This window comes from Capricornis sumatraensis, chromosome X, assembly GCF_032405125.1.
Source record: "Capricornis sumatraensis isolate serow.1 chromosome X, serow.2, whole genome shotgun sequence".
Lineage (NCBI taxonomy): Eukaryota > Metazoa > Chordata > Mammalia > Artiodactyla > Bovidae > Capricornis > Capricornis sumatraensis.
Window position 1 is genome coordinate 148568326 of NC_091092.1, and position 27993 is coordinate 148596318.

The following is a 27993-nucleotide window of genomic DNA, read 5'->3' on the forward strand; positions in this document are numbered from 1 at the left end:
TGGCATTTACCTACATGGAAGATACAGGAAAGAATCTGATGCAGGGCAGAAGGGCTGCTAACAAATATTTTCCCCACAATGTCATCAACTGGAGGAGGAAATGGCAACCCACTCCGGTACTCTTCCCTGCGAAATCCCATGGACAGAGGAGCCTGGCGGGCTACAGTCCATGGGGCCGCAAAGAGTCAGACAAGACTTAGCAAGAAAAGCGCCACCACCAATGTGAGCAAAGAAGGGAAGGAACAGACAAAAGCAAATGCCAGAAATACGAGCTAGTGCTTAGGGTGATGTCTGTCTTACAGAAAAGGGAATTGGGAAGCCGCGTCACTAGTTTCACTAAATTTCCAACAGCCTTCTTTAAAAGGCACCTCCCGGCAAGACATTTAGGTAAATAGGACTTGATTTCTAAATTTCTTTTTATTAGTCTGGTGTGGGAAAAAAAAAAAAATTCACGAGAAATGAAAGAACTTTTGAGGAAACTTGCTTGAGGCTTAACGCCCACTTCGTTAAAGAGTCAATGGTTTCAGAAGCATTCCATTTACAGGCAGTTTGTAAACGGTCCAGAGTTTCCGCTCGGGGAACTTCGGTGGCGTTTGAACAATGATGGCTGGGAATTTGGCAACTTGGATGGGCCTTGGCGATCAGTCGGTCGGACGTTCCCTGCACTCACGGGAAAGCCCCCTCGGGGTCGTGGAGAAGGCGAGTGTGATTTTCCCCCCTGGTGGATGGAAAACTCACCACAAGTCAAGTTTCACCCGCCCAGCCCGGCGGAGGGGGACGTGGTGGAGAGGGGAGTGCGGGATAAAGCATCCGAGCGGTGAAACGAGGAATCCAGCTGGAGAAGGCACGGACAAGCCGAGGCGAGGTCCCAGGGGGTCATCTCTGCTCCTCCGGCCCATCTCTGGAGCGGCTCGGCAGGCAAGCTCGCGATCCGCTGCGGTTACTTGGCTGCCAAACGTCTTTATTTCTCCAGAAGAGTCTGTTGAACTGCAGAGGACAAAGACACAAGAACATGTGATTTTTTTTTTTTCTTTTCAAGGCCTCTCCAGGCCTCTCCACTGCCAACACCCTCTGAGTGGGCGGGCAGGGCAGCGGTTGGAAGAGGGGAGATGGCCACGGAGGGATGCAGCTGGGGATGACAGTCGGTGATGATGAGGGATAACGCTCCCACCCTGTCTCACCTGCTGGCTCAGCCTTGGTGCGATGGTTCTCCATATTCACCTCGCCTTCTTCGGCTGAAAGCAAGAAGAAAACGCGCCCGAGTCGGGGCAGGGGGCGGCAGTGAATACAGAGACAGCGCACCCCGTCATCATTCCCAGGCTGAATCGGCATCGACCCACTCAGCTGCGAACCCAGCCCCTCCCGGAAAGCAGAGGAACCGCCCCGGCCATCAGGGTGTGAAGGGCCCCCTCGTTGGGGTTCCCGCCTCTTTGCTCTTTTTATTTCCAAATTTCCATTCCTCGATTTCTCAAACACACCTCGGCGCCAAGAAGATCAACACGCTTCCCGCGGGTCCCCCAACCGTCCCCAGAAAGGAACTGTGAGCATAGGATCCTTTGCTCAGAATTCAAGTGTGAGACAGAATTCAAAATACAGCAGGGAGAGGGGACGGAGCAGGCACAGCCAGCCTGGGAGTCTGAGGCATCAGCCGATGCCAACTCTTCTATACAGCATGAATGAAGAGCAGGGTCTTACTACAGAGCCCAGGGAGCGCCTACTGAATATCGTGGGGTAAAGCAGCGCCGAAAAATAAAATATCACAGAGGAACGCACAGATGGCTGACGCGCTCTGCTGTACAGCAGAAACCAACACCACGCTGTCAAATCAACGACGCTTCCATAAAATGCAAAGCGAACCAAAAAAAAAAAAAAAACCACACGATGTTCCCAGTCAAAACGCATTTATTTGCATCGGAGTCGGTTCAAACAAGGCGGATGAGCTCTGCTATACAGAGTGAACTAAGGCAGAAAGAGAAAGGTAACTCTCGTATATTAACGCGTATAGTGTTAGTCACTCAGTCGAGACCGACTCACTGCGACCCCATGGACTGTAGCCCGCCAGGCTCCTCCGTCCATGGGATTCTCCAGGCCAGAATACTGGAGTGGGGTGCCATTTCCCTCCTCCAGGGGGATCTTCCCCACCCAGGGATCGAACTCAGGTCTCCCACATTAGAGGCAAGATGCTTTAACCTCTGAGCCCCCAGGGAACTCCTTGTTGATGTACGGCAGAGAGCAACACAGTATTGTAAGGCAATTATCCTCCAACTAAAAATAAACTATTTTAAAAAGTTAAAGTGGAAGAAAGTGAATGAAAATAACAATAAAGCTTGTTTCAGTCGAATGAAATGCAGGGATATTTAGGGGCTGGATAGGGCTTCCCTGGTGGCTCAGATGTTAGAGTCTACTCACAATACAGGGTTCGATCCCTGGGTCAGGAAGATCCCCTGGAGGAGGAAATGGCAACCCACTCCAGTATTCTCGCCTGGAGAATCCCATGGACAGAAGAGCCTGGTGGGTTACAGTTGATGAGGTTACAAAGAGCTGGATATAACTGAACAACAGAGCATGTATGCACGCTAACCAAGATGCAGGCTTCATTTCCTCAAAACCGAGAATACTCCCTTCAAAGACACAGACGGCCTCGGAAGTGACCAGGGTCAAGGCCATCACGGTGACTGGTGGAGGGTGATGGGCCCACGAGAAGAGCGTTGAGAGACACCCAGTTTCGGGCTTCTCAAGCCACCTCCCGTTCCTAATCCCAAATCATGCAACTCAGCTTCCAGACCAGTACCGGCTGTACCACCCTGGGAAAGGACACGACCCTGACCCTCAGCACGAGGCTGGAAAAAGAAAACTCGTATTTACACGCAAGAAGGAGATGGTCTGATGCGAAAAAGGGAAAGAAAGATCCGGTGTTGACTTCCGTGTTTATGGAGGGGTGCAAGCATGCACGAATTCTAGGCGGTCATAGACCCTGTCCATCGTTGACTTCTGCACTGACATTCTCAGAAATTTTAAGTCGGGGTTGGGAAGGAGGTTAAGCGGAGGGTGTGACGGAGGCTCAAGAGGGAGGCAATATAAGTATACATACGGCTGAGTCACGCTGCTGTACAGCAGACACCAACATCACCGTGTAAAGCAATTATCTTCCAATTAAAAAGAATTAAAACAAAAAAGCAATTGAAGATGGTGAGATTTTCAGGTTGTTCGTAAGCATGTGGGTTCTCCTTTTTTCGCTGAGAACTGCGAAATTCACGTAATTGGCAAAAACCAATTAGAGAAAGAGTTAGGAAAAAAAAAAAAAACACTTCACGGTAATGGGCTGTAAAAATCCAGGGGCTATGGAGTCAGAAAGTTACAAATTCCATCATTAGTGTGAAAGGCCATATCCTATGGCTTAGGGCTGGCTTTGCCCCGGGGAGGGGAGGGGGGTCTCTGCAGACAGGATGGTCCACCCAACGGGCAAGGATGGAAGGTGACGGCAAAGCTGTTTTTGTTCCCGGAAGCCCCCCAGCCCCGTTTGTGTGTGTCGGTTCCCACTTTAGAAGGGACCACGTCTCCATTTGTTTTCACTTCTCTGAAGGCAAAGTGCGCCTCCGAATACAGCATCCCAAGCTTCTGTGCTTCGACAAGGCAGAAGACATAGAGACGTCACAGTACGGCCTGAGGGGTCACGGAGAAACGTCCCTGGGGAAACGTCTTAGTAGCAAGGAGGGGGGAAAAAAACGGGGCAGACAAGGTTTGCTTTTCAAGACAGAGGCGGATCAGAAAGGATCATCTCCACGGCCCTGCCTGGGGTTCTCCACGCGTCCCCTAGATTTTCGACTCATCTGCAAAGGAAGAGCGGGAAAGGAGAATGAAAAAATAAATAAAAAGAAAACCAAAATCAATCAGAAATTAATATCTGAGAGCCTGGCTTCGGGTGCAAGAGCCCACGGGTGCAGGCAGCAGCAAGCTGTTAAGAGATACGTCCGTCTGCTGGGCTCAGAAGTTAAGGAGACGGGCTGATACGGCAAGAGCATCACTGGAGTGGATGCTGGGGTTAAGGGGGAGGGGGACGGTGGGGGGGGCAGGAAAAGAAAGAAAGAAAAAGGAAGAAAGACCAAGAGGAAGGGAGAAAGGGAGAGACAGAAAGGAAGCAAGGAAGAGAAAGAAGAAAGGACGGATCGGGAGGCAGACAGAGGAAGGCTGGAAGGAGGAGGCCAGGAAAAGAGGGGAGAATGGGAGGGTGCGTGCCCATGGCTCATTGTCACCCAAGCCTCCAGAATCCCCTTCCCCCAGGGACACTAAGGGAGCAGCCAGGAGATGCACCGTGAGCAAACGAGCCGTCAGCCACCCACCACGTCCAGCGACAACACAGCCACACGCCGGGGCCCGCCGTGGTAGCCACGTCCTTCCGAAACGGAAACTCCACACACTCACAGCTCCACGTGGGTTCCGCACGTCTCACAAGAAACAGCCCAGAAAAGACAACTCTCACAGAACGGCCCCGTGTGCAGAGCACGCTGAAAAAGGGTCCCCTGGGGTCTTCCCGCGCCTGATGGACCAGGTTTCGACGTTTCTGTACCATCTCCGTTCATCAAAACACGTAACTTGATGACAGGCACTAAACTCGTTTTGGAAGGCCTGTGTTCCACGCGGAGCGTCCTCCCCACCGAGCCAGAAAGACCCCTCACCGCTCTGCATCTGATTCTGCCGTTCACATGAGAACGTGTGTGCGCCGATCGCCCACACACATTCCGGTTTTCTCAGAAAATCCTGGGGCTGGTACCCCGGCACTCACTTTCCCTGTCGAGCGCCTTCCTCGTCTCCGGGCTTGAGTGCCAAGCTCTGAGTTTAAGCATCTTTCAGACAAGGGGAAAATGTACTTGAAAGAGAGACACTGGGACTTTCCTGGTGGTCCTGTGGCCAAGACCCTGCCCTCCCCACGCAGGGCGCCTGGGTTCAATCCCTGACCAGGGAATTAGATCCCACGTGCCAAACTAAGACCTTGAACAGCCAAATAAAATAAAAAGGAAAAGGAAACACTGATTTCCTTCCATCGAAGGCTTCCTCTTTGAAGCTCTTTTTACTTGTTCTAGGATAAACAAAAGAAAAAAATATATATCTATATACTTGGCTTGTGTTCCCTCTAGCCTCGCCTGGATTCTAATTGCAGATGTTTTACGAGTATCTCCTGGAATTCAGTCATCTGTCCATTTGGGCATTGCTGGATGCCCACCCTTCTGCCAGTCTAGCACACCTTCCTGCGAGCGGCCAGATGGAAGGCACCCACACCCACATGGGAAATAAGATGCCATCAGGCAACCCTTACCCTCCTCTGGCAAACAGAGGGCTATAAAAAGAGCCGCTTAGTTTAGATTCCTGCATCCAAACGCCCGCGTCGGACTGTCAACTTCGGGCTGCAAACCGTGTCTGTGGGCCTGAAATGCTGGAAGACGGAGGGTCAGACTCCACCCCTCGGGGCTGACTTTCCCTCTCCATCAGCATCAACTCAAGTCTCCTTGGGAATTTCCCAAGATCCCTCAGGAAGCAGGCCCTTAGGCAGACAACATCAGCTGGCAGACGGCCCAGTAAGGACTCAGGATCTTACATAGGATGAGAAGCTCAAATACCTCTAGTCTCCTCCCAGGAAGAGGGCCCACGCGGCCTCCCACAAACCATATCACAACCCGCTCCTCTAGTGATTCTGAAAGCAAGACCTAGACAAGAACCTTCCAGAGACGCACAAAGGGCAGTTGTGTTCAAAGTAGTAGAGTCTGCTGACGTCAACACAAATCCCAAGTTAACAGGACTTGAGGACAAGGGCCCAAATGCCCATTGACGGAGGTCCCATCACCACATTGCTGACTGCGGCATTCTCCACATTCCCCCTACGAACTGTCTGGGCCGTCCAACTATTTAGAGTATCCCCTGGTCCCAGGTTCCAGCAAAAAGGGAACCACTTGCCTGGTGTTTCCGCTGTAATTCCCGTGGGTTGAGACAATAATATGGCAGCCCCACGGCTATGGCTGTTATCCTAAAGACGACGAGGTGTGTGAATCGCTTGGTGGTGTCTGATTCTCTGCAACCCCATGGACTGGAGCCTGCCAGTCTCCTCTGTCCATGGGGATTCTCCAGGCAAGAATACTGGAGTGGGTTGCCATTCCCGTCTCCCGGGGATCGTCCCCACCCAGGGATTGAACCCAGGTCTCTAGCATTGTTGCAGGGGGATTCTTTACCAGCTGAGCCACCAGGTGGGGGCTAGCAAGTGGATGAGAGTGGCTGCAAGTGTCAGTAACAATGAATGCATCACAAGAGATAACGTTCCTTCCGCACTCTCTGCCAGGCAACCCGTCCAGACTCTCACACACAACCTCACTGAGCATCACCAGAAGTCTAAAGCACAGACCATCACCTCTCCTGTCCTCGTTACATAAAAACCTTCCAAAGTGGTATGGTTAGTAACTTGCACAAGCACACACGGCTAGAAGCAGGAAGCGCCCAAATCGAAGCGGCAAAGTCAGATCCCGGTTTTCTAGCCGTGTTAGGGACCCTCGGCCACCGTCCCCGCGGTTTGTGCCAACCAGAGCTCTGCTTCTGTTTTAGCTTTTTTTAATATTCGGTACCCAGACCCCCCGGAAAGGAGGTGGCGGTGAGCGGCCTCACCGTTCTCTTTGAAGCACAGCTTCTTCTTCTGGTAGGCGATGAAGCTGGAGATGGCTCCTCCCAAGGCCACCACGACGGCACCCACGATCCCCGGGATCACGCCTGGCGATTCCTCTGCGGAGAGAAGCACAGAGCGCCGTGATGGGCAGGAGGGAACGCTCGCGGGGGAGACCACGGAGTCGGGGGTATGGGGGCGGGCTGGTGGCCCCGCCCGGAGAAAGATAGCAGGGCTGAGGCCTGAGATGCGGGGACCACAGGGGAGCCACAGAGGGAACCCCCACTGCAGAGCCTCTGCCTGGAATTCACCCCTGGAACCGGAATTCACCTCGCCATGCACACCACTGCCAATCCGGTCAAGTGGCTCCCCAGAGGGATGCCAAACGCCACCTCGTCCCGTCCCCAGGACCAGCGCAGGGGACCTCCCAGCTTAGTGAGGAGGCTCCTGGGTGAGGAGACAAATACACAGCAGAGGGGACCCGGCAGGGACCACTCAGAGGCTGTGCGACCTCACCCAACCAAACTCCCGGGTCTTCAGTTCAGTTCCACCGCTCAGTCGTGTCCGACTCTTTGCAACCCCATGGACTGCAGCACGCCAGGCCTCCCTGTCCATCACCAACTCCCGGAGTGCACTCAAACTCATGTCCACCGAGTCGGTGATGCCATCCAACCATCTCATCCTCTGTCGTCCCCTTCTCTTCCTGCCCTTAATCCTTCCAGCATCAGGGTCTTTTCCAATGAGTCAGCTCTTCACATCAGGTGGCCAAAGGATTGGAGTTTCAGCTTCAACATCAGTCCTTCCAATGAACATCCAGGACTGATCTCCTTTAGGATGGACTGGCTGGATCTCCTTGCAGTCCAAGGGACTCTCAAGAGTCTTCTCCAACACCACAGTTCAAAAGCATCAATTCTTCAGCACTCAGCTTTCTTTATAGTCCAACTCTCACATCCATACATGACCACTGGAAAAACCATAACTTTGACTGGACAGACCTTTGTAAACACAGTAATGTCTCTGCTTTTCAATATGCTATCTAGGTTGGTCATAACTTTCCTTCCAAGGACTAAGCGTCTTTTAATTTCATGGTTGCAATCACCATCTGCAGTGATTTTCAGTTCAGTTCAGTTCAGTCGCTCAGTCGTGTCCAACTCTTTGCGACCCCATGAATCGCAGCATGCCAGGACTCCCTGTCCATCCAAAATAAAGTCTGACGCTGTTTCCACTGTTTTCCTATCTATTTGCCATGAAGTGATGGGACTGGATGCCATGATCTTAGTTTTCTGAATGTTGACCTTTAAGCCCTGATCTTCATCTCCTGTCTAAAAAAAATCCAAAGCCACCGACCTCTTATTTGTTGGACTGTGTCGGTGTTTGAACTGCAAGGAGATTAAACCAGTTCATCCTAAAGGAAAACGAATCCTGAATATTCATTGGAAGGACTGATGCTGAAGCTGAAGCTCCAATCCTTTGGCCACCTGATGTGAGGAGCTGACTCCTTAGAAAAGACCCTGATGGTGGGAGGGATTGAAGGCAGGAGAAGAAGGGGGCAACAGAGGATGAGATGGTTGGATGGCATCACCAACTCGATGGACATGAGTTTGAGCAAGCTCTGGGAGTTGGTGATGGACAGGGAGGCCTGGGGTGCTGCGATTCATGGAGTCGCAGAGAGTCGGACACGACTGAGCTAGTCAACAGCAAGTCTGACCTCTGATCTTTCAAGTTATTTGTTGAAGGCTCACATAATGGTGAGCATTTTTTAGCAACACAAATTTTATAAATTCAGGTCTGAACGTGGTTTTTACAGACCTAAATGCTACCGCAGACTCAATGTGTGCTAAGTCACCTCAGTCGTGTCCAACTTTTTGAGATCCCGTGGACTGTAGCCCCCAGGCTCCTCTGTCTGAGGGATTCTCCAGGCAAGAACACTGGAGTGGGTTGCCACGCCCTCCTCCAGGGGATATTCCCAACCCAGGCATCAAATACACGTCTCTTAGTCTCCTGAACTGGCAGGTTGGTTCTTTATACCACTAGTGGCAACCCACTCCAGTGTTCTTGCCTGGAGAATCCCAGGGACGGGGGAGCCTGGTGGGCTGCCGTCTATGGGGTCGCACAGCGTCGGACACGACGGAAGCGACTTAGCAGCAGTAGCAGCAGCAGCAGCCACCCAGAAAGCCCAAAATGAAAGTAAGCATAGGGATAAAAGACAAAACCTCAACAAGGACAAGCAATACACCTGTTCCTTAGGCTTTCCGAGTGAAACCTCAATCGACTTCCTTCAAAGAGACAAGCCTCTCTGAAATGATGAATGAGCAAGTCAGACACATGGGAGACTTAAGGCTAATTACTAACTGTTTCCTCCATCACCAACAGCATCTTTTAAAGCGGACTCGTCATTCCCTAAAGGAGAAAAACGCTCAACACTGAAATTCTAGCTGAAATGAACGGCAGGAATGGCTTTCGGCACGGATGCTACAGAATGCCAGACTGACCAGAGAGAAGAAAGTGCAAGTCGCTCAGTCGTGTCCGAGTCTTGGCGACCCCATGGGCCATACAGTCCGAGGAATTCTCCAAGCCGGAGAACTGGAGTGGGTAGCTGTTCCCTTCTCCAGGGGATCTTCCTGACCCAGGGATGGAACCCAGGTCTCCTGCATTGCAGGCGGATTCTTTACCAGCTGAGCCACCAGGGAAGCACAAAGACTCCAGAGAAATACCAAATTCCTGACTGCTTTCATCTCACTCTCCTCCTCAAGGAGAAGAATAAAGCCAAACCAAACTAATGACGGTAATTTATAAATCAATTAGGCCTCGAGAACTGAGCCACAGCGTCAGCTTCGGCCTACGGGGCATTCTCTGCCTCTGACCGTCCAATGGATAACCACCATCCTCTACCAAGCTGCAGACAGCTTCCGCGACGTGGATGTTCCAAACCCCGTTGTGCTGGACAGAAATGATGTGACCACTGCTGATGGTTTCAGAGGCTGCCTTCTTCGTTTTAAGGAAGACAGCTGGCAGAGCTTGCAATGTATCCACCCAACAGGGATCGCCGGAGTCCCTAGTGAGAAACATCGTTGCTGCCCCCAGGGATCCCGTGATGGTACAAATTCCACAGCTCGATTTATCCAGGACGTCCTCTGGGCAAGCTGCCCAAAGCAGAGGGATTCCAGGACTGGGAGACGGCCAGTTTGGGTGGGAAAGCGGGGAATACGGAAAGAACACGTGGAGAAGGCTCTCTGGAAGGCTCCCACCGACAGCAACAAACTTGATTATCACATGCAGGTTTTTCCAACTAACAGGCGTGTGCACGCGCATGTGTGTGTATGGATATGCATCTCATGTTTGTGTGTGTGTTCGTGTGCCTGTATGCGTGCGTGTGCTTCCCAGAGCGTGCACACTGCATAGGGGCCCACTGCACCAGCGCCCAGAGGGACGTGAGTGCACATGTGTGTGTCTGCGTGCACGAGCATGTACTGAACGAGTGCTGCGCATGTACGTGGGCACGTGTGCCTTGTATCTGAGCCTGAGTGTGTGTGCGCACTGTCTGTCTGCTTTGCAGCTCTGTGTCCAGGTACCTCCCCAGCCTGGTTGATTCTCCCCCATCACGCGGGCTCTTCGGCAGTGCTGACCACCCTCCACCACCCCCCACCCTCCTAAGAGGCCGCCTCCTACGCCCATGCTGACCCCCTGGGACACCCACGTTCTAAACTATGATAAACTAAGACCCGTCATTCTGAACGATCAGAAGACACACACCATCTTCGGAATTAGCCATCAGGTGTGGTCGCACCTAACTGCCAAGAAAACTCATACGATTAGAACTTGCAAATAACTTCAGAAAATGCTTCTGGAATACTGGTTAGCGAAAAGTTTGACATTACGGATGGAAGGCGGTGAGAAACCTAAACAGCATATTAAAAAGCAAACACAGATACAGATCATTGCTGACAAAGGTCTGTACATTGAAAGCCATGGTTATCCCAGCGGTCGTGTACGGATGTGAGAGTCAGACCATCGAGAAGGCTGAGCGCCGCTGATGCTTTGTAACTGCGGTGCTGGAGAAGACTCCTGAGAGTCCCTTGGACTGCAAGGAGATCCAACCAGTACATTCTGAAGGAAATCGGGCCTGAATCTTCAGTGGAAGGACTGACACTAAGGCTGAAGCTCCAATACTCTGGCCACCTGATGCGAAAACCCGACTCACTGGAAAAGACCCTGATGCTGGGAAAGACTGAAGGCAGGAGGAGAAGGGGACGACAGAGGATGAGGTGGGTGGATGGCATCACCGACTGGATGGACATGAGTCTGAGCAAGCTCTGGGAGTTGGTGATGGACAGGGAGGCCTGGCGTGCTGCAGTCCATGGGGTCGTGGAGAGTCGGACGTAACTTGGCAAGTGAACAACAGCGATATAACACAGTATGAGTTAAACGCTGACAGTTTCACTTACCATTGCTTGCATTTAAACGGATATAAAATACTAGAGAGAATAATCCCCTTCACTGTGTTAGAAGATGGACACTATTCCTATTTTTCCAGGTTAAAAATTAAACAAATAAATCAGTTCAGCCAGTCACTCAGTCTTGACCGACTCTTTGCGACCCCACGGAGTGCAGCACGCCAGGCCTCCCTGTCCATCACCATCTCCCAGAGTTTGCTCCAACTCAACGTCCATTGAGTTGGTGATGCCATCAAACAAATACATAAATGTGCAAAATATACAAACAAATAATGTATTTCAATGAACAAAAAAAGTCCACTCAAAATGGGAAGTTTCGACAGCTCTTCAACTCAGAAAACTGATAGCAGTCAAATGACTCTGAGAACGCGAAGTTGGGTGAGAAAAAGCAAAAAGCATCAAGAAAAAACAAAGAGCTGTTGCTCAAGCTCATATGTTTCTCCAGATTGATTCTCTATATTAAAAATCACATTGAATACTTCTGAGCTTTCATTAAAACCTGGTAAGTAAAGTCAGCAAACTAAACACCGAATCCAAAACAACAGAAAAATATCTTTTTGAATACTGCTCTCCAGGACTGGAAAATCGGCATTCCCTTGCACAGAGCGTTCACTGTACGATCACGCTAACCCTGGAATGACCGCCTTTCAGCTGACACAGGGATCACGGAAGCCTGAAACGCACACAAGGAACCCCAGGAGCCCCAGGGTCTCACCGTTAGAGTCAGGCTGCTTGGGGTCTGGCTGAGGTTTTGAGTTCGGTGAGTCGGGTGACGCTTCGCCACCTGTGAAAGAGGACAGTTGCACTTGTGAGCACTCTGAGGTCAAGAAAGCAAGACATGCGTTTGCACGTGTGTGCTAAGTCGCTCAGTTGAGTCCGACTCTTCTGCAGCCCTGTGGACTGTAGCCCACCAGGCTCCTCTGTCCAAGGGATTCTCCAGGCAAGAAGACTGGAGTGGGTTGCCATGCCCTCCTCCAGGGGGTCTTCCAGACCCAGAGATCAAACCCATATCTCTTATGTCTGCTGCCTTGGGCCGGCAGGTTTTTTTTTTTAATCACTGGTACCACCTGGGAAGTGCTTGCGTACAGACAGTTAAGTGGGAAATGGAAGTGTGCCCTTTGTCACGGCCGGGGACACCTTGTCGTGCTGGGGATGAACGTACACACAGCCACCTGCGCATTTGTGTCTGTCGGCATCCAACTATAATCCTTCACTTCCTGTCTCTCCCACAGAAGATAAAGCAGATGGCTGGGCCAGCTGCAGAACATGTGGGGTCCAGTGCAGAGTGAAAAATGCACTTTGCATGTCCTTGCTCCAAACCGTACCAGGAATTTCAATACGGCGGCCACACTGAACCGTGAGCGACGAAAGTGTGGCCTCTGTTTGTCCAACCGAAAATGGTGCCCCTTGTGAGTGTGGGGTTCCTGCGTGTTCCCACGTGCCTGTGAGGCTCAGCCCGACCAATGGTATTCAAAGTGCCTTACACACCCCCGAGACTCTAAGAGTTCTAAAACAAAAGATAAGGTACCCGTGTCCAGGTACCTCCCCAGCCTGGTTGATCCTCCCCTATCGCGTGGGCTCGTGATGTACCTTTCTTATCGGTGTACAGAAAAAAGCCAAAAACTCAGTCACACAAACCATACACCTATTCCTCAGGGTTTCCCGGTGAAAACGAATTTGACATCTTTAAGAGAGACACACTCCTTTGAAATGATAAATAATCAAGTCAGACACGTAGGAGATTTAAGGCAGCCTACTTACCCTTTCGTCCACCATCAAGGGCATCGTTTAAATCCCAGTTATCACTCCCTGAAGGAGAAAGATAGTGAAGACTGAAGTTGTGCGTGAAACGAAGACCAGAAATGGCTTTCTATACAGACAGTATCGCGTTATCAGGCTGACCAAAACCTCAACAGGAAAACCAAACTCCGACCATTTTCACAGTCTTAGAAGAATGTAAGGTCAAGAAGAAAAATACAAGGAAAAACGAAATCAAGATAATGAAAACAACTTATAATTACGCCCCATGGGCCGAGCGGGAATTCCAAATTCTGCCTGCACAGAATTCTTTCCCATTGACTGTCCACCCTATAACCAGCCCTCCCAAGTTGCCAATGACTTTCGCAATACAGATGTTTCAATGTAAGAACAGATATCTGTGGCCAAATCTAGGCTAGTGCCCACTGAAAGAGGGATTCAACTGACCCAGCTGTGCTCCATAAAAGGATGCTTTCTGTCCACAAAATGAAAGACTCCTGATGGTTTCAGATGCTGCCTTCTTAAAGACTCTTTTTCGAGTCCCAGAGACAACTGGGAGAGCTTATGTATCCACCCAACGCGGACTTACTGAGTTATCGTGAGATGCTCCTGGGAAAGTATTCCTGCCCCAGGGAGCCCGTGATGAGACAAATTCCACTGTTCAAAATTATCCACCATCCTCTGGGCAAGCTCCCCGAAACAGAGGGTGGTTTCCAGGAGCGGACTATGCAGAGTTTCGGTGGGCAACGGGGAATAGAGAAAGAACTCGTGGAGAAGGCTCTCTGGAATGCTGCCACCAACAGCAACAGACTCGATCATGAAACGCAGGTTTTTCCATCTATGTGTGTGCATGTGCACGTGCGCGCGCGTGTGTGTGTGTGCGTGTGTGTGTGCGTGTGCGTATGGATGAGTGGCTCCTCTGTCCGTGGGGTTCTCCACGCAAGAATACTAGAGTGGACTGCCATGCCCTCCTCCAGGGGATCGTCCCGATCCTGGGACGGGACCCAGGTCTCCCGCATTACAGGCAGATTCTTCACCAGCTGAGCCACCAGGGAAGCCCAAGAATCCTGGAGTGGGCGGCCTATCCCTTCTCCAGGGGGTCTTCAAGATCCAGTCATCAAACTGGGGTCTCTTGCGTTGCAGATTCTTTACCAGCTGAGCTTCCAGGGAAGCCCATGCTTTCCCATGTCGATTCTCTATATTTAAAATCTTACACTGTTTTTCTTTTTTATTTAATTTCCATTGCAATCTTGGAAGTAAAATCAGCAAACTAAACATCATATCAAAAAAAAAAAAAAGAAAGAAATCTTTCTGAATACTGCTTTCCAAGACTGGAAAATTGGAATTCCCTTGTACAGAGCATTCACCGTAAGTGAAGTCGCTCAGTCGTGTCCAACTCTGTGCAACCCCATGGACTACAGCCCACCAAGCTCCTCCGTCCATGGGATTCTCCAGGCAAGAATATCGGGGTGGGTCACCATTTCCTTCTCCAATTCACTAATGCTGCTGCTGCTAAGTCACTTCAGTCGTGTCCGACTCTGTACGACCCCATAGACAGCAGCCCACCAGGTTCCCCCATCCCTGGGATTCTCCAGGCAAGAACACTGGACTGGGTTGCCATAATTCACTGTCGGATCACGCTAAGTCTGGAATGACCTCCTTTCAGCTGACATAGAGGTCACTGAACTCTGAAACACACACAAGGAGCCCCAGGAGCCCCAGGGTCTCACCAGAAGTGCCAGGCTGCTTGGGGTTTGGCTGAGGTTTTGGCTTCGGCGGCTTGGGTGACACTCGGTCATCTGTGAAAGAGGACAGTTGCAGTTATGAGCACTCTGAGGTCAAGAAAACAGAACATGCGTTTGCACGTGTGGGTGCTAAGTCGCTCCAGGCGTGTCCAACTCTCTGCGACCCCATGGACTGTGGCCCGCCAGGCTCCTCTGTCCATGGGATTCTCCAGGCAAGAATACTGGAGTGGGGTGCCATGCCCTCCTCCACGGAATCATCCCGACCCAGGGATCAAACCCACGTCTCTTACGTCCGCCGCAGCGGCAGGCGGGTTCTTTACCACTAAGCGCCATCTGGGAAGCCTTTGCATACAGCTGGCTAACCGGACTGTGGGAAACGGAAGTGTTCCCTTTGTCACGGCCGGGGACACCTTGTCACGGTCGGGATACGTACGCGCAGCCACCTGCGGGTTTCTGTCCGTCAGCATCCAGCTGTAACACTTCACTTCCGATAGCAAATAAAGCAGGTGGCTGGGCCCGCCACAGAATTTGTGGGGTCCGGTGCAAACTGAGAATGCATTTTGCATATCCTTGCTCAAACTGTGCTACCATTTTGAATACAGCGGCCACACAGCCTTCGTTCCACCAAGGATGGAAGACCTACTGAGCGCGACCCCACGACCCCACGAGGCCAGCCCTGCCCAGGGTGTTTTCACTCTGTCTCACATCCCCGAAGACACCGTAAGTTCTAAATCCAAAGAAGACAGACAAAAGCCAAAAGCTCAAAACCAACAAACAATAACACCCGTTCCTTAGGCTTTTCCGGGGGGCAAACTCATTTGATTTAATTAAAAGAGAAAAAAGCCTCTTTGAAACGATCCAATAACCAGGTCAGACCCACAGGAGATTTCCGACAAGACTACTTACCGTCTCCTCCACCACCAATGGCATCGGTCAAATCGAAGTCATCATTCCCTAAAGGAGAAAAAACAGTGAACACTGAAGTTCTGCGTGAACTGAAGTTCTGCAGAAATGGCTTCCGACGCAGACAGTATAGCTTATCAGTCTGTATCAACCACAATATGGAACTCCTGACTGTGTTCACACCCTTCTTCTCTTCCAGGAAAAGAACCAAAGGGAAAAATCAAAATCCTGAAAGGTATCTATCGATCAGTTATGGCCCCCCTGGACCAAGCTGGAATTCCGACTTCTGTCTGCAGACAATTCTTTCCCCGTTGACTGTCCACCCTGAAACCAACTCTCCCAAGTCGCCCGTGACTTTGGCAACGTAGATGTTATAATACAACAACGGAAACCCGTGGCCTGATTCGGGTTCACACCCGGTGAAAAAGTGATTCGGCTGGCCCAGGCGTGCTCGATAAACTGATGTGATGTTTCAGAGGGTTGGAGATTTTAGAGGTGGCCTTCTTTGTCTTAAGGACACAAGTCCCAGAGACACCCAGGAGAGGTTCTGTGCCCACCCAGCACAAGGTTCTGAGCCATCGTGAGTCATACGTAGGAAACACCATCAGCGTTCCAGGGAGCTCGTGATGGTACACATTTCCGTAGTTCAACAGTGACTCAGCCAGCATGTTCTGCACGCGTGGGTGGGTCAAACACAGAGTCACATGAGCAACGCTATCCTTTACTCATGACACTTCCCTGGTAGCTCAGACAGTAAAGACATGGCCTGCAATGCAAAAGACCCAGGTTCGATCCCCGGGTCAGGGAGATCCCCTGGAGAGGGCAATGGCAACCCCGCTCCAGCATTCTTGCCTGGACAGTCCCACAGACGGAAGAGCCTGGCGGGCTACACCGTTCACGGACTTGCAGAGAGTCAGACATGACTAACTAACACTTTCACCTTTTTTCATGAGAAATCCAATAATTAAACGGAGCTGTTATATATACATATATATATATAAATAAGTGATAAGAGCTCGGTTAACTTTGGGCATTGATTGAATGCTGGGTGGCTAACCCCCAGTGAATCTGTGTGTGTGTGTGTGCGTGCGTGTGTGCGTGCGTGTGTGTGTGTGAGCTGAATCACTTCAGTCGTGTCCAACTCCCTGCAACCCCATGGACTGTACCCTACCATGCTCCTCTGTCCGTGGGATTCTCCAGGCAAGAGTACTGGACTGGAGTGGGTTTCCACGCCCTCCACCAGGGGATCTTCCCGACCCAGGGGTCGAACCTGTGTCTCTTACCTCTCCTGCACTGGCAGGCGGGTTCTTTCCCACTAGCCCCACCTGGGAAGCCGCCCCCACACCCCAGTGAATCTGATCCTTAGGCAATTCTGTCACTGGTTTCTGAACCTTGAGATTTTTCCAGAAAGGGTGAGTGACATCAGGTGTGGTCCTCGTGGACACTGAGATCTGAGTCTGCTCACGGGTTATAAGAGGGTCCCAGCTTCTAAAATTGCTCCTCCCGAGAGATGAGTATTGAAATCCAGTAACAGATACTCGGCATAAAGAGACGCTTCCCACGGGACCCCCAGAGCGCCTCGCCGAAGTGTCAGCGTCTGCTCTTTTACGGCCGCTGCTGGACGTGAGACATCACAGCATCGTTCAAATATGAACCAGGCTGTACCCATTGCGGGCATCTAGCCGTGTGCATCTCCCCCAGCTCCTGGTGAAAGCGGGGTGCGTGACAGCTTCTGCGCTGTGTTTTTGGACGCTGAGCATCTCTGCTTCTTACCGGGCGCTGGTTTTTGTGGAGGAGGAGTGGGTTTCTTGTCATCTGTGAAAGAGAAAAGACATCTCAGCCAGGAAATCTGGTGGCTGGGAAACACAGTCAACCCTCCACGCTCTCCTGTTTTCCTTAAAAAGAGTCAGAGAGGGGTGGTCTTCCCTGGGTGGGTCCAGGAGTTAAGGATCCCCCTGCTAAGGCAGGGGACAGGGATTCAAGCCCTGATCTGGGAAGATCCCACAAGGCACGTAAGCCCACGCTCCCACAACTCTTGAATCACTTCAAGATCCAACTCTTGAATCCTGCGTGGCCTAGGACCCCTGCTCTGCAACAAGCGGAGCCCCCAAAATGAGAAGCCCGTGTACCCCAATTAGAGAGTAACCCCCGCTCGCCAAAACTAGTGAAAGTCCACGGTCTGCCACAAAGGCCCAGCAGAGCCAAATAAATACACTTCAGAGGACAAAAAAAAGAGTCAGAGAATGTCTGAAGCATCATGTTTTCCAGACAGCTCAGCCAGCAGCCAAGGAGCGGAAGAGGAAGCCCGGAGAACAGCTGTTTAGCACCAGGACACGGGGCAGAGCTCGGGGCCTTTGCAGGAGCTGGGGAGCTGGGGGACGGCGGACCCCTGGCTGAAACTAAAAGGCTGTTCTGGTTTCTTAGGCGGAGCACCCTTTTGGCCAACTGGGACTCCCACCGAGGCTGACCCTCTGGGCAGCAAGGCAGAGTGGGGCTGAGATCATGTGGACCACGGACACCTCCAGGGCACCTCTTCCCAGCAGCCAAGCAGAAGAAGGCTCCCACCGTCAAGAATAAGACTATCCCCCTCCCCAACACTCCCAACCGATGGCTTTTGGGAACGCTGCTGCTCTTGTGGTTTCACTGACGCCTCCGCATCGGACCCCAGGAGTTAAAAAGAGATGTCCTGGGATGGATCCTGGGCCCCCAGATTCCACGGGAGCCTCAGCATCCGACCTTCTTTACAAAGAGGGTCTTTGCAAGTAACGTTGGTGAAGGTGGGGGTTCACGGTGGGTTAGCACAGACCCTTACAGACGAGGGCCCTTACGAGACGGAGGCTGGGAGATGGCAAGGCGCTGACGCCAAGTGGCTGCGTGAAAGGAGATGCGGAGATTGGGGAGATGCGGCCTCAGGATGAGGGATGGAGTCAGGGTGACCCGGGGGGCCGGCCCACGGGGGACCAGTCCACAGAGTGACCAGTCCATGGAACACCAGCCCACAAGGGACCAGCCCACAGGAAATCAGCCCACGAGGGACAAGCCCACAGGAAATCAGCCCATGGGGGACCAGCCCACAGGAGACCAGTCCATAGATAACCAGTCCACAAGGGACAAGCCCACAGGAAATCAGCCCACAAGAAACCAGCTCACAAAAGTCCAGCCCACAGGAGACCAGCCCACGGGGGACAAGCCCACAGGAAATCAGCCCACGGGGGACCAGTCCACAGAAAACCAGCCCACGAGGGACAAGCCCACAGGAAATCAGCCCACAGGGGACCAGTCCATGGAAAACCAGCCCACAGGAGACCAGCCCACAGGGGACCAGCCCATGGAAAACCAGCCCACGGGGAATCAGCCCATGAGAGATCAGTCCACAGGAAATCAGCTCACCGAGGACCACTCACGGGGGACCACCCACTTCTCCAAGCGCCTGGCAATCCCGTGTGGCCTCCTGACCGCCACAGAGTACGGAAGTTATTCAATCCAAAAAAAAAAGGATTAACGTATCCCGGTGAGAGCATCTCGATTTTCCTCAACAAATGTGAGTCTGGTGATCGCCGTTAAGACGTGTTTCAAAAGATTTACTGTAGTAATATGGAATAGAAAATAGTATACTATAGAATGCATAGAATATACTCCAAGTCTATAAAATGCTTGCAATCTCACTTACCATCAAGGGCGAGCGATAAATCAAAATCATCTGGAAAAAAAAAAAAAAACAGTTCAGTTAGTTACGAAAAATTAAATTCGGAAGGTAAGAAAACAATAAAAAGGGGGCGTGGTTTTGGAAGCTGGATCACGTGTTGAGTTCTCTCTTGGAATATTCACCCTGAAGCCTAAAAGTAAGAACATGTCAGCTGATGTTTTTAGACTGTCGACGATCTCCGGGTTTAACGTCAATTAAACTAGCGGGAAACCAGGATAACTCTGCACGTGAGTTATTCTATAAAGAAAAGCAGGTCTTTCGAAATCGGCAAGGAACAGCTTCCAGCACTAGGGTGGGTAGCCATTCCCTTCTCCAGGGGGTTCTTCACGCCCCAGGGATCCAGCCCGCGTCTCCTGCACTGCCAGGATTCTTCACCGTCTGAGTTACCGGAAAAGCCCAATTTCCAACACACGACGGAGAAAAACGTGGAGAGGAAAACCCTTGGCATAGCAACCTGTCTATAACTAAACAACCAAAACGCACTTCCTGTAGAAACACCAGACGATCCGGAAAAGGGTAACTTTTCCTTTCCTTTCTTAACTGCTGCCGAGAAGGGGGGAAACTGCCTTTATTCCGCTGCTGTTCTATCCGGTTGCTGACTGCTTTATTGAAACGATGTCAACACTATTTCTATTTCCAATTAACGATGAAATGAAGAAAAGCCAAGCTAATTCTGCTGAGTGTCCGGTCAGCAGGAAGGAGAATGGTGGCCGGTTGAAGGATCTCTGTTCCGTTCAGTCCAGTCGCTCCATCGTGTCCGACTCTGCGACCCCATGGACTGCAGCACGCCAGGCTTCCCTGTCCATCACCACCTGCCGGAGTTCACCCAAACTCATGTCCAGTGAGTCGGGGATGCCTTCCAACCATCTCATCCTCTGTCGCCCCCTTCTCCTCCCGCCCTCAATCTTCCCCAGAATCAGGGTCTTTGCAAATGTGCACAAATCAAAGATGACACGCACCACCCCTCCCCCCAACCTCAGGAAGTGCCGGGCATCTAACAGGCCGCTTTCATCACCGGGAAGCTCCAGACGGTCACGACATGTTCCGTCCTGCAGAATGTCACACAGAAAGACTAGAACCGCCTCCCTCTCCCTTCCTCTTTTGTGTGGATGCTGGCGGACGGGCAGCTGTGTGTGCTGAGTGACTGACTGTGTGAGTGTATGTATCTGTGCCCATTTACAGAGTGGCTTGGGATTCCCTGGCGGCTCAGATGGTAAAGAATCTGCCTGCAATGCGGGAGACCCGGGTTCGATCCCTGGGTCGAGAAGACCCCCTGGAGGAGGGCATGGCAACCCTCTCCAATATTCTTGCCTGGAGAATCCCATGGACAGAGGAGCCTGGCGGGGCTACAGTCTGTGGGGTCGCAAAGTGTCAGACATGACTGAGCGACTCTCACTCACTTGGGACCCACGGGGGTTGGTGTGTAGGTGTGTGGTATGGGGTGTTTGCATGAGTGTATCCGTACAGGTACGTGTGCTTGCTTTGTCTGTGCAGTGTGGATGTGTGGATTTGCGGTGTGTGTACAGGCGGGGATTCCTATGCCGATGTGTGCAGTTTGGGTGTGTAGAGTTTGGGGCAGTGTGTCTCTGTGTGTGATTTTTTTTCCCCATGTGTGTATTAAGAACAGGCAGACAGGTATTATTTTAAAAAAAAGAATGCAATCATGCCATTTGCGGCCACATGGGTGGACCTGGAGACGATTATACTCAGTGAAGTCAGTCAGACACAGAAAGCCAGATATCATGTATCGCTGACGTGAACAATGTAAAAAAAACATTAGACCAGTGAGGCTATTTATAAAACCAAAACAGGTTCACAGACACAGAGGACAAACTTGTGGTTCCCAAAAGGCAGAAGTGGCGGTGGGGCGGTGAGTAAGGGGTTTAAGACTCAGACGCACACACTCCTACATCTGGGCTTCCCAGGCGGCTCGGAAGGTAAGGCACCCGCCTCCCCACGTAGGCGATGCAGGCTCGGTCCCTGGGTCGGGAAGACCCCCTGGAGGAGGGCATGGCGACCCACTCCAGTGGTCCTGCCTGGAGCATCCCATGGCCGGCCCGCCAGGCTCCTCCGTCCATGGGGTTGCAGAGAGTCAGACATGACTAAGCGATGGAGACGTTCACCCTGGTGCGTATGTGTGCACGCCGCAGGTACGCGCTCACAAGTGCATATACGTGTGTGTGCGCATGCGCGTGAATACGTACTGAACAAGTGCTGTGTGTGTGCACGCGCGCGTGAATACATATTGAACCAGTGCACGCGCCTTCTGTCTGAGGGGGTGTGCACACACTGCCTCCCTGCTTAGCGGCGCTCACTGCAGACGCTGGTAGACGCCCAGCCGGGATGGTTCTCTACCCGTCACCTGGGCGGTGTCTCCACATTGACCAGGCCCCCGCTCTCCCCAGAGGCTGCCTCCTGGCTCCCCACCCCGACTTCAAGAAGCTGACGGCTCCCCTGAGTGCCTCCCACCTCGGCGGGGAGGCCCATACAGACCCCCCCAACCCAAGGCCCACCCCAGCGATCATGGAGGCGGGGTGGACTGTCCACACGGCCAGAGGCTGAGTGCCTGGTGCAGACCTCAGAGGCAGAAACTTTCAAGGCAGTTCGCTCGCTGCAGAGCGTGGCAGGACCCCAGCCCGCGGGCCGGAAGCCTGCAGTGCGTCTGTGGTTTGCAGGCGGTTCCCCCTCAACCCTCCAGATGTGCTGGAGGAGGGGACAGGGAGGGGGCACCCCGTGACTCAGATGGGGTGAGGCGGGCCCCAGAAAGGACACCAGGCCGTGAATCATCACCCAGCATTCTCCCCATCACGCTCGGCCAGCTGGTCTCCTTCCTTCCGTCATCCCATCCTCTCGAGACCCTGGGCGTCCCCAAGGCCTGCGCACTGGGCTCCTCGTGGGGGGCACCGTCTGGGGCTTCACCTGCCGCAGAAACCACGAGTCTGTGCCCCTAATAACCACCGAGCCTCCGGGTGCCCAGTACCGAGCTCGAGGCCACGGTCCAGCTTCTCTGGAGTCCCACCAGGGTGACACGTGGGCACACTCCAACGGGAGGATGGGCAGACCATGAACACCGAGTCACAGCAAAGATCAGTCACCCCGTGGGCGCGGGACACCGAACCACCTCCACGGCGGCATCTCCCGGCTGTCTGAGGGAGCCCTCTCAGAGAGCCCTTGTGCAGCACCACAGGGGGCAAGCAGCCCTTCTCCGGCGCTCAGCCCTCTTCCCGCACAGTGTAGACGCCGCGGGCGTGATTACAATGGATTAGATCCATCAGCGGTTACAGAGGTGAAGCGTAAGCTGGAGAGAAGTTTTGGGGGGTCAGGTGGGATCTCGGGGGAAGCCAGCATCCGCCTTCGCAGAGGCGGACAGGGAAGCTTGCTTCCTGCAGCCGGACAGAGTGTGTACTCCACACCCCAGGCGACACTCACCTTCTTCCCCAGCCCTGAGTGCCCTTATCTTGCAGGAATGCAGAGAGGACAAGCCACAGCCTGGTGAGAAGCTTATAAGGAGTCTAGCTGGTCTATTCACCTTATCTACAATTTATGTATCATTTATGTGTGATCATTCATCTAAGAGCTATCCCCTGCAGAAGGGAAAGGCTACCCACTCCCAGGATGCTGGCCTGGAGAGTTCCTTGGGCTGTACAGTCCATGGGGGTCGCAAAGAGGCGGACACGACTGAGCGACTTTCACTTTCAAGATCTCAGTTCAGTTCAGTCGCTCAGTCGTGTCTGACTCTTTGTGACCCCATGAATTGCAGCACGCCAGGCCTCCCTGGTCCATCACCAACTCTCGGAGTTCACTCAAACTCATGCCCATCGTGTCGGTGATGCCATCCAGCCATCTCATCCTCTGTCGTCCCCTTCTCCTCCTGCCCCCAATCCCTCCCAGCATCAGACTCTTTTCCAGTGAGTCAACTCTTCGCATGAGGTAGCCAAAGTATTGGAGTTTCAGCTTTAGCATCAGTCCTTCCAAGGAATATTCAGGACTGATTTCGTTTAGGATGGACTGGTTGGATCTCCTTGCAGTCCAAGGGACTCTCAAGAGTCTTCTCCAACACCACAGTTCAAAGGCATCAATTCTTCAGCGCTCAGCCTTCTTCACAGTCCAACTCACAGCCATACATGACCACTGGGAAACGTCAAGATCTATCTGCCTAGATTCATCCGTCCATCCAACTGTCCAGTCGTTACATGCACCCATCTAACTGCACAATCATCGCATCTATTGGCCTTATCCATCTATCGAGGCATGCATCCTGTCCGTCACCTATAAATCTATACCCCGTCATCCATCCATCAGTCATCAATCCCATCTACCAAGGGCTGCCTCAGTCCAGCCAGGCCCTGCGTGCTGTGCCAAGTCGCTTTAGACATGTCTGACTTTTTGCGACCCCGTGGACTGTAGCCCGCCAGACTCCTCTGTCAACGGGCATGTTCCAGGCAAGAGTGGTTTGCCATGCCCTCCTCCAGGGGATCTTCCTGACCCAGGGATCGAACCCGGGGCTCCCACACTGCAGGCAGCTTCTTTACCAGCTGCGCCACCAGGGAAGCCCCAGTCAGGCCAGTGGTCCTGAACTCAGTCCTCAGCACAGTGGCCGGGGTGGGGGCTGCCCTCATGGGTCAGGCAAGCACCCCATCCCCGTGACCTCACCCCCCATGACGCCCCCCCACCACCACCGCCAAGCCGCTCTAAGACCCACCCAGGCCCTCTGTCTTCATCCTACACCGTGTGACCCCTTGTTCAAGCACTGAAGAATTCACCTGCCTGGCTCCCTTCGTCCAGCAAGGCTTCATTCTGTGCCCAAGATGAGGGCATCTGGATCCTCCATGGATCACTGACCTCTAAGACCATCACAGCAGATGGTGACGGGCCACACTTGAATTCTCGCCCTGCAAAGAGAAATCTGCATGCCTCCTCGCCCGCCCCAGAGGCAGCATCATCTGCTTGCTGTCTGTCTACCCCTAACGCCGTCCACCGCACCCTTGCGGTCACACCACCACGACGCTTCTGGTCGGTTTGCAAACGGGCAGAGTGCAATCAGACAAGGCTGGGGGTGTGTGTGTGGGGGGGGGCGGTGGGAGAAGGGGAGGGACACTGAGAAAAAGAAGTGGTCACAATGTTTTGGCTACACGGTCTGGGGATGACTAATCCCTTCCAAACTCTGGAATGCAACCCTTCTGACTTTAGCCGCGTGCTCAAGGAAGGGCGGTGAACAAGCGGGAATTCACCCTAACTCTCTGCAGACACTGGAAAATCAATGATTGACGTATCTATGTTCCTCCTGGCGGATTCTTCATCGTTCTGGGTCAGGTTTCTTTTTGTAGGTCTTTCCTTCCTCCTGTGGGTACTGCCCTACAGAAGTGCCTTTAGTATTTGCTGGAAAGCTGGTTTGCTGGTGTTAAACTCTCTATAATGACTGCTTATCTGTAAACCTTCTGATTTCCCCATCAATGTTGAATGAGATCCTTGCAGGTAATCTTGGTTGTAGATTACTTTTTCTTTTTCTTTCAGTACTTTAAAGGTAGCCTTCCATTCCCTTCTGGCCTGTAGGGTTTCTGCTGATAGATTAGCTGTTAGGCAAACTCGGAGGTGGGATTCAAGAGTCAGAGGACATGTATGTGTGTGCGTGCTAAGTCGTGTCCAACTCTTTGCGACCCCACTGGACTGTAGCCTGCCGGGCTCCTCTGTCCATGGGATTCTGCAGGCTAGGATACTGGAGTGGGTTGCCATGCCCTCCTCCAGGGGATCTTCCCCACCCAGGTACTGAACCAAGGTCTCCTAACATTTGGCAGGTGGTTTTTTTTTTTTTTACCACTAGTATCAGCTGGGGAATCCCAGACATATGTACGCTTATGGGGATGACAGAGGATGAGATGGTTGGATAGCATCACTGACTCAATGGACATAAGTTTGGGTGAACTCCGGGAGTTGGTGATGGACAGGGAGGCCTGGCGTGCTGCAGTCCGTGGGGTCGCAAAGAGTTGGACACGCATGAGTGACTGAACTGAAGTGATGGTTAATTCATGTTGCTGCATGACAGAAATCAAGCCAATATTGTAAAGCAATCATCAATCAATTAAAAATATACTTTTTTTAAAGTAATCTTTTTTTTTTTCTCTCTCTCTCTCAAAAGCACCCTAAGGAATCATTACTCGGCTCTTTGAAAAGTCGCTGATGTCCTGACTGGCTCTTCTGGACAATAAAGAGATTCTATCAAACACTTTCACGGGCAGAACGCAGAGCAAAAAGAAAGAGGTTTCAGACTTGCAAACGCATGTCAAAGTGCCCACCCAGCCTGTGACCCTCAGGAACAAAGAGGTTTCACTGTGAAGCCAGGTCCACCCAGAGACCCGAACCGGTCTGAAACCATACCAGGGGTTGCTTAGCAAAGTGTGGGCAGAAGCAAGCTGGTGTTTGCTCCTCTGACCTGTTTGATGATCTTCTTCTTTGAATGCACTCAACTCATAGCACGTCGGAGGTCTCGAACTCCCCACCCCATCACCCCGTGGAGAAACACTGGGGAATTTAAAAAAAAAAAAAAGGAACTTTTTGGTCTCCTGTTTACTGGACTTAAAACAAAAATAATAATCTGAGTTAGCCAAACGGTGGGTGCACCGAGTCATTCTAAGACAAAGCTGAAAGTAACACACCCATACGCCAACTCCCAAAACTGCTCTAAGAACTCGATAAACAATACGAACAGGAAATTAAAAAACAAAACCAAAAGGGACTTCTGTTTCCCTACACGAAGAGATACAGCTGCAGCTGTGACAGGCACGGGCAGACCTGGTTTTCTTGTGTTTTCCTTTACAGCTATTTATTTATTTTAACAAATCAAGGGTTTGGGGCAATCCGGCTCCAACGCCACCAAATTTACAGGCTCTATTTTCACTGTAACTTGGGCTCACTTCCTGTCTGTGTGTCACATTTTGGAGATTCCTGTGACCTTTCAAACTTTTTCATTATGATCGTACGTGCAGTCATGTCACCTGGTCCAACCGTTCATAGAAAATAGATGGGGAAACAATGGAAAGACTGAGAGACTTTATCTTGGGGGGGAGGGTGGCTTCAAAATCACAGCAGATGGTGACTGCAGCCATGAAATTGAGACGCTTGCTTATTGGAAGAAAAGCTATGACCCACCTAGACAGCATATTAAAAAGCAGAGACACTACTTTGTCAACAAAGGTCCGTCTAGTCAAAGCTATGGTTTTTCCAGTGGTCATGTATGGATGGGAGAGTTGGACCATAAAGAAGGCTGAGTGCCAAAGAACTGATGCTTTTGAACTGTGGTGTCAGAGAAGACTCCTGAGAGTCCCTTGGACTGCAAGGAGATCCAACCAGTCCATCCTAAAGGAACTCACTCCTGAACATTCCTTGGAAGGACTGATGCTGAAGCTGAAACTCCAAGACTTTGCTCACCTAATGGGAAGACCTGACTCATTGGAAAAGACCCTGATGTTGGGAAAGATTGAAGGCGGGAGGAGAAGGGGGCGACAGAGGATGAGATGGTTGAATGGCATCACTGACTCCACGGACATGAGTTTGAGCAAGCTCCGGGAGTTGGCAATGGACACGGAGGCCTGGGGTGCTACGGTCCATGGGGTCGTAAAGAGTCAAACACAACACACCATTTGCGTGTCCCATACAACCAGGCCGTTCTCCCAGGAGGACATGGGCATAAAAAAATACTCACAACTGCTCAGTGTGGTAGAAGTGTGTGTGTGTGTGTGTGTCCTTCTCCCATATGGTTGTAAGGGTGATTATTAATTAGGACTGGGCCTTCCTCGGTGGTCCATTGGTTAAGAATCCACCCACCAATGCAGGAGAACAGAGGTTCGATCCCCGGTCCGGGACGATCCCAAATGCATCAGAGCAACCAAGTCCAGGCAGTGCAGCTACCGAGCCTGGACTCCCGAGTCCGGGAGCCGCAGGGACTGACGCCCCATGCCCAGACCCGCTGCTCTGCAACTGGACGGTAACCCACACTCGCCACAACAAGAGACTGACCCTTTGCGAGTGTGCTCAGACCTGTCTGACTCTTTTGCAACCCTGTGGACTGCAGCCCACCAGGCTCCTCTGTCCATGAGATTCTCCAGGCAAGAAGACTGGAGTGGGTTGCTGTTCTCTTCTCCAGGGGATCTTCCTGACCCAGGGTTCAAACCCAGGTCTCTTGGATTGGAAGGCGGATTCTTTACCGCTGAGCCATCCAGGAAGTCTAACAAAGACCCAGTGCCCAGGAAGAGAACCTGGATCTCCGGCATTGGTAGGCGGATGGATTCTTTATCATCTGAGTCCCCAGTGCAGCCAAAAAAAAAAAAAAAAAAAATCCACAAAAGCTCTGTTGGAAACAGGTACAGACTTCTCTTCCCTCACTGTTTTCTTTATGATTATACATACAGTCACATCATCTGGTCCCAACCCTTCATAGCAAAGAGATGGGGAAAAATGGAAACAGTGACAGACTTCATTTTCTCGGGCTCCAAAATCACAGCAGACGGTGACTGCAGCCATGAAATTAAAAGACACTTGCTCCCTGGAAGAAAAGCTGTGACCAACCTAGACAGCGTATTGAAAAGCAGAGACGTGACTTTGCCAACACAGGTCTGTCTAGTCAAGGCCAAAGTCCTTTCTCTGCCCTTTTTCAAAGGTGGGTAAATATTTTGCATGGCTAAAGGAACCTGTTTTGACAACCTGTACTGAAGGGGTGACATTTACTTAGCTGCTTTAACTTATATATATATATATATATATATATTTTTTTTTTTTTTTTTTTTTTTT

General features: G+C 51.7%; 1 protein-coding gene across 1 annotated transcript in view; it reads right to left on the bottom strand.

Moving 5' to 3' along the window:
• The window catches only part of CD99 (CD99 molecule (Xg blood group)), a 30783-nt gene continuing 2790 nt past the window's right edge, over nt 1-27993 (bottom strand). Inside the window, exons 2-10 of the mRNA XM_068962496.1 lie at nt 19174-19203; nt 17277-17318; nt 15507-15554; nt 14586-14654; nt 12859-12906; nt 11813-11881; nt 6649-6762; nt 1182-1235; nt 1-987 (exon numbers count right to left, since the gene is read on the bottom strand). Of these exons, the coding sequence (XP_068818597.1) occupies nt 962-987; nt 1182-1235; nt 6649-6762; nt 11813-11881; nt 12859-12906; nt 14586-14654; nt 15507-15554; nt 17277-17318; nt 19174-19203 (500 nt within the window). The 3' untranslated portion in view covers nt 1-961. The remainder of the gene's footprint in view (nt 988-1181; nt 1236-6648; nt 6763-11812; nt 11882-12858; nt 12907-14585; nt 14655-15506; nt 15555-17276; nt 17319-19173; nt 19204-27993) is intronic.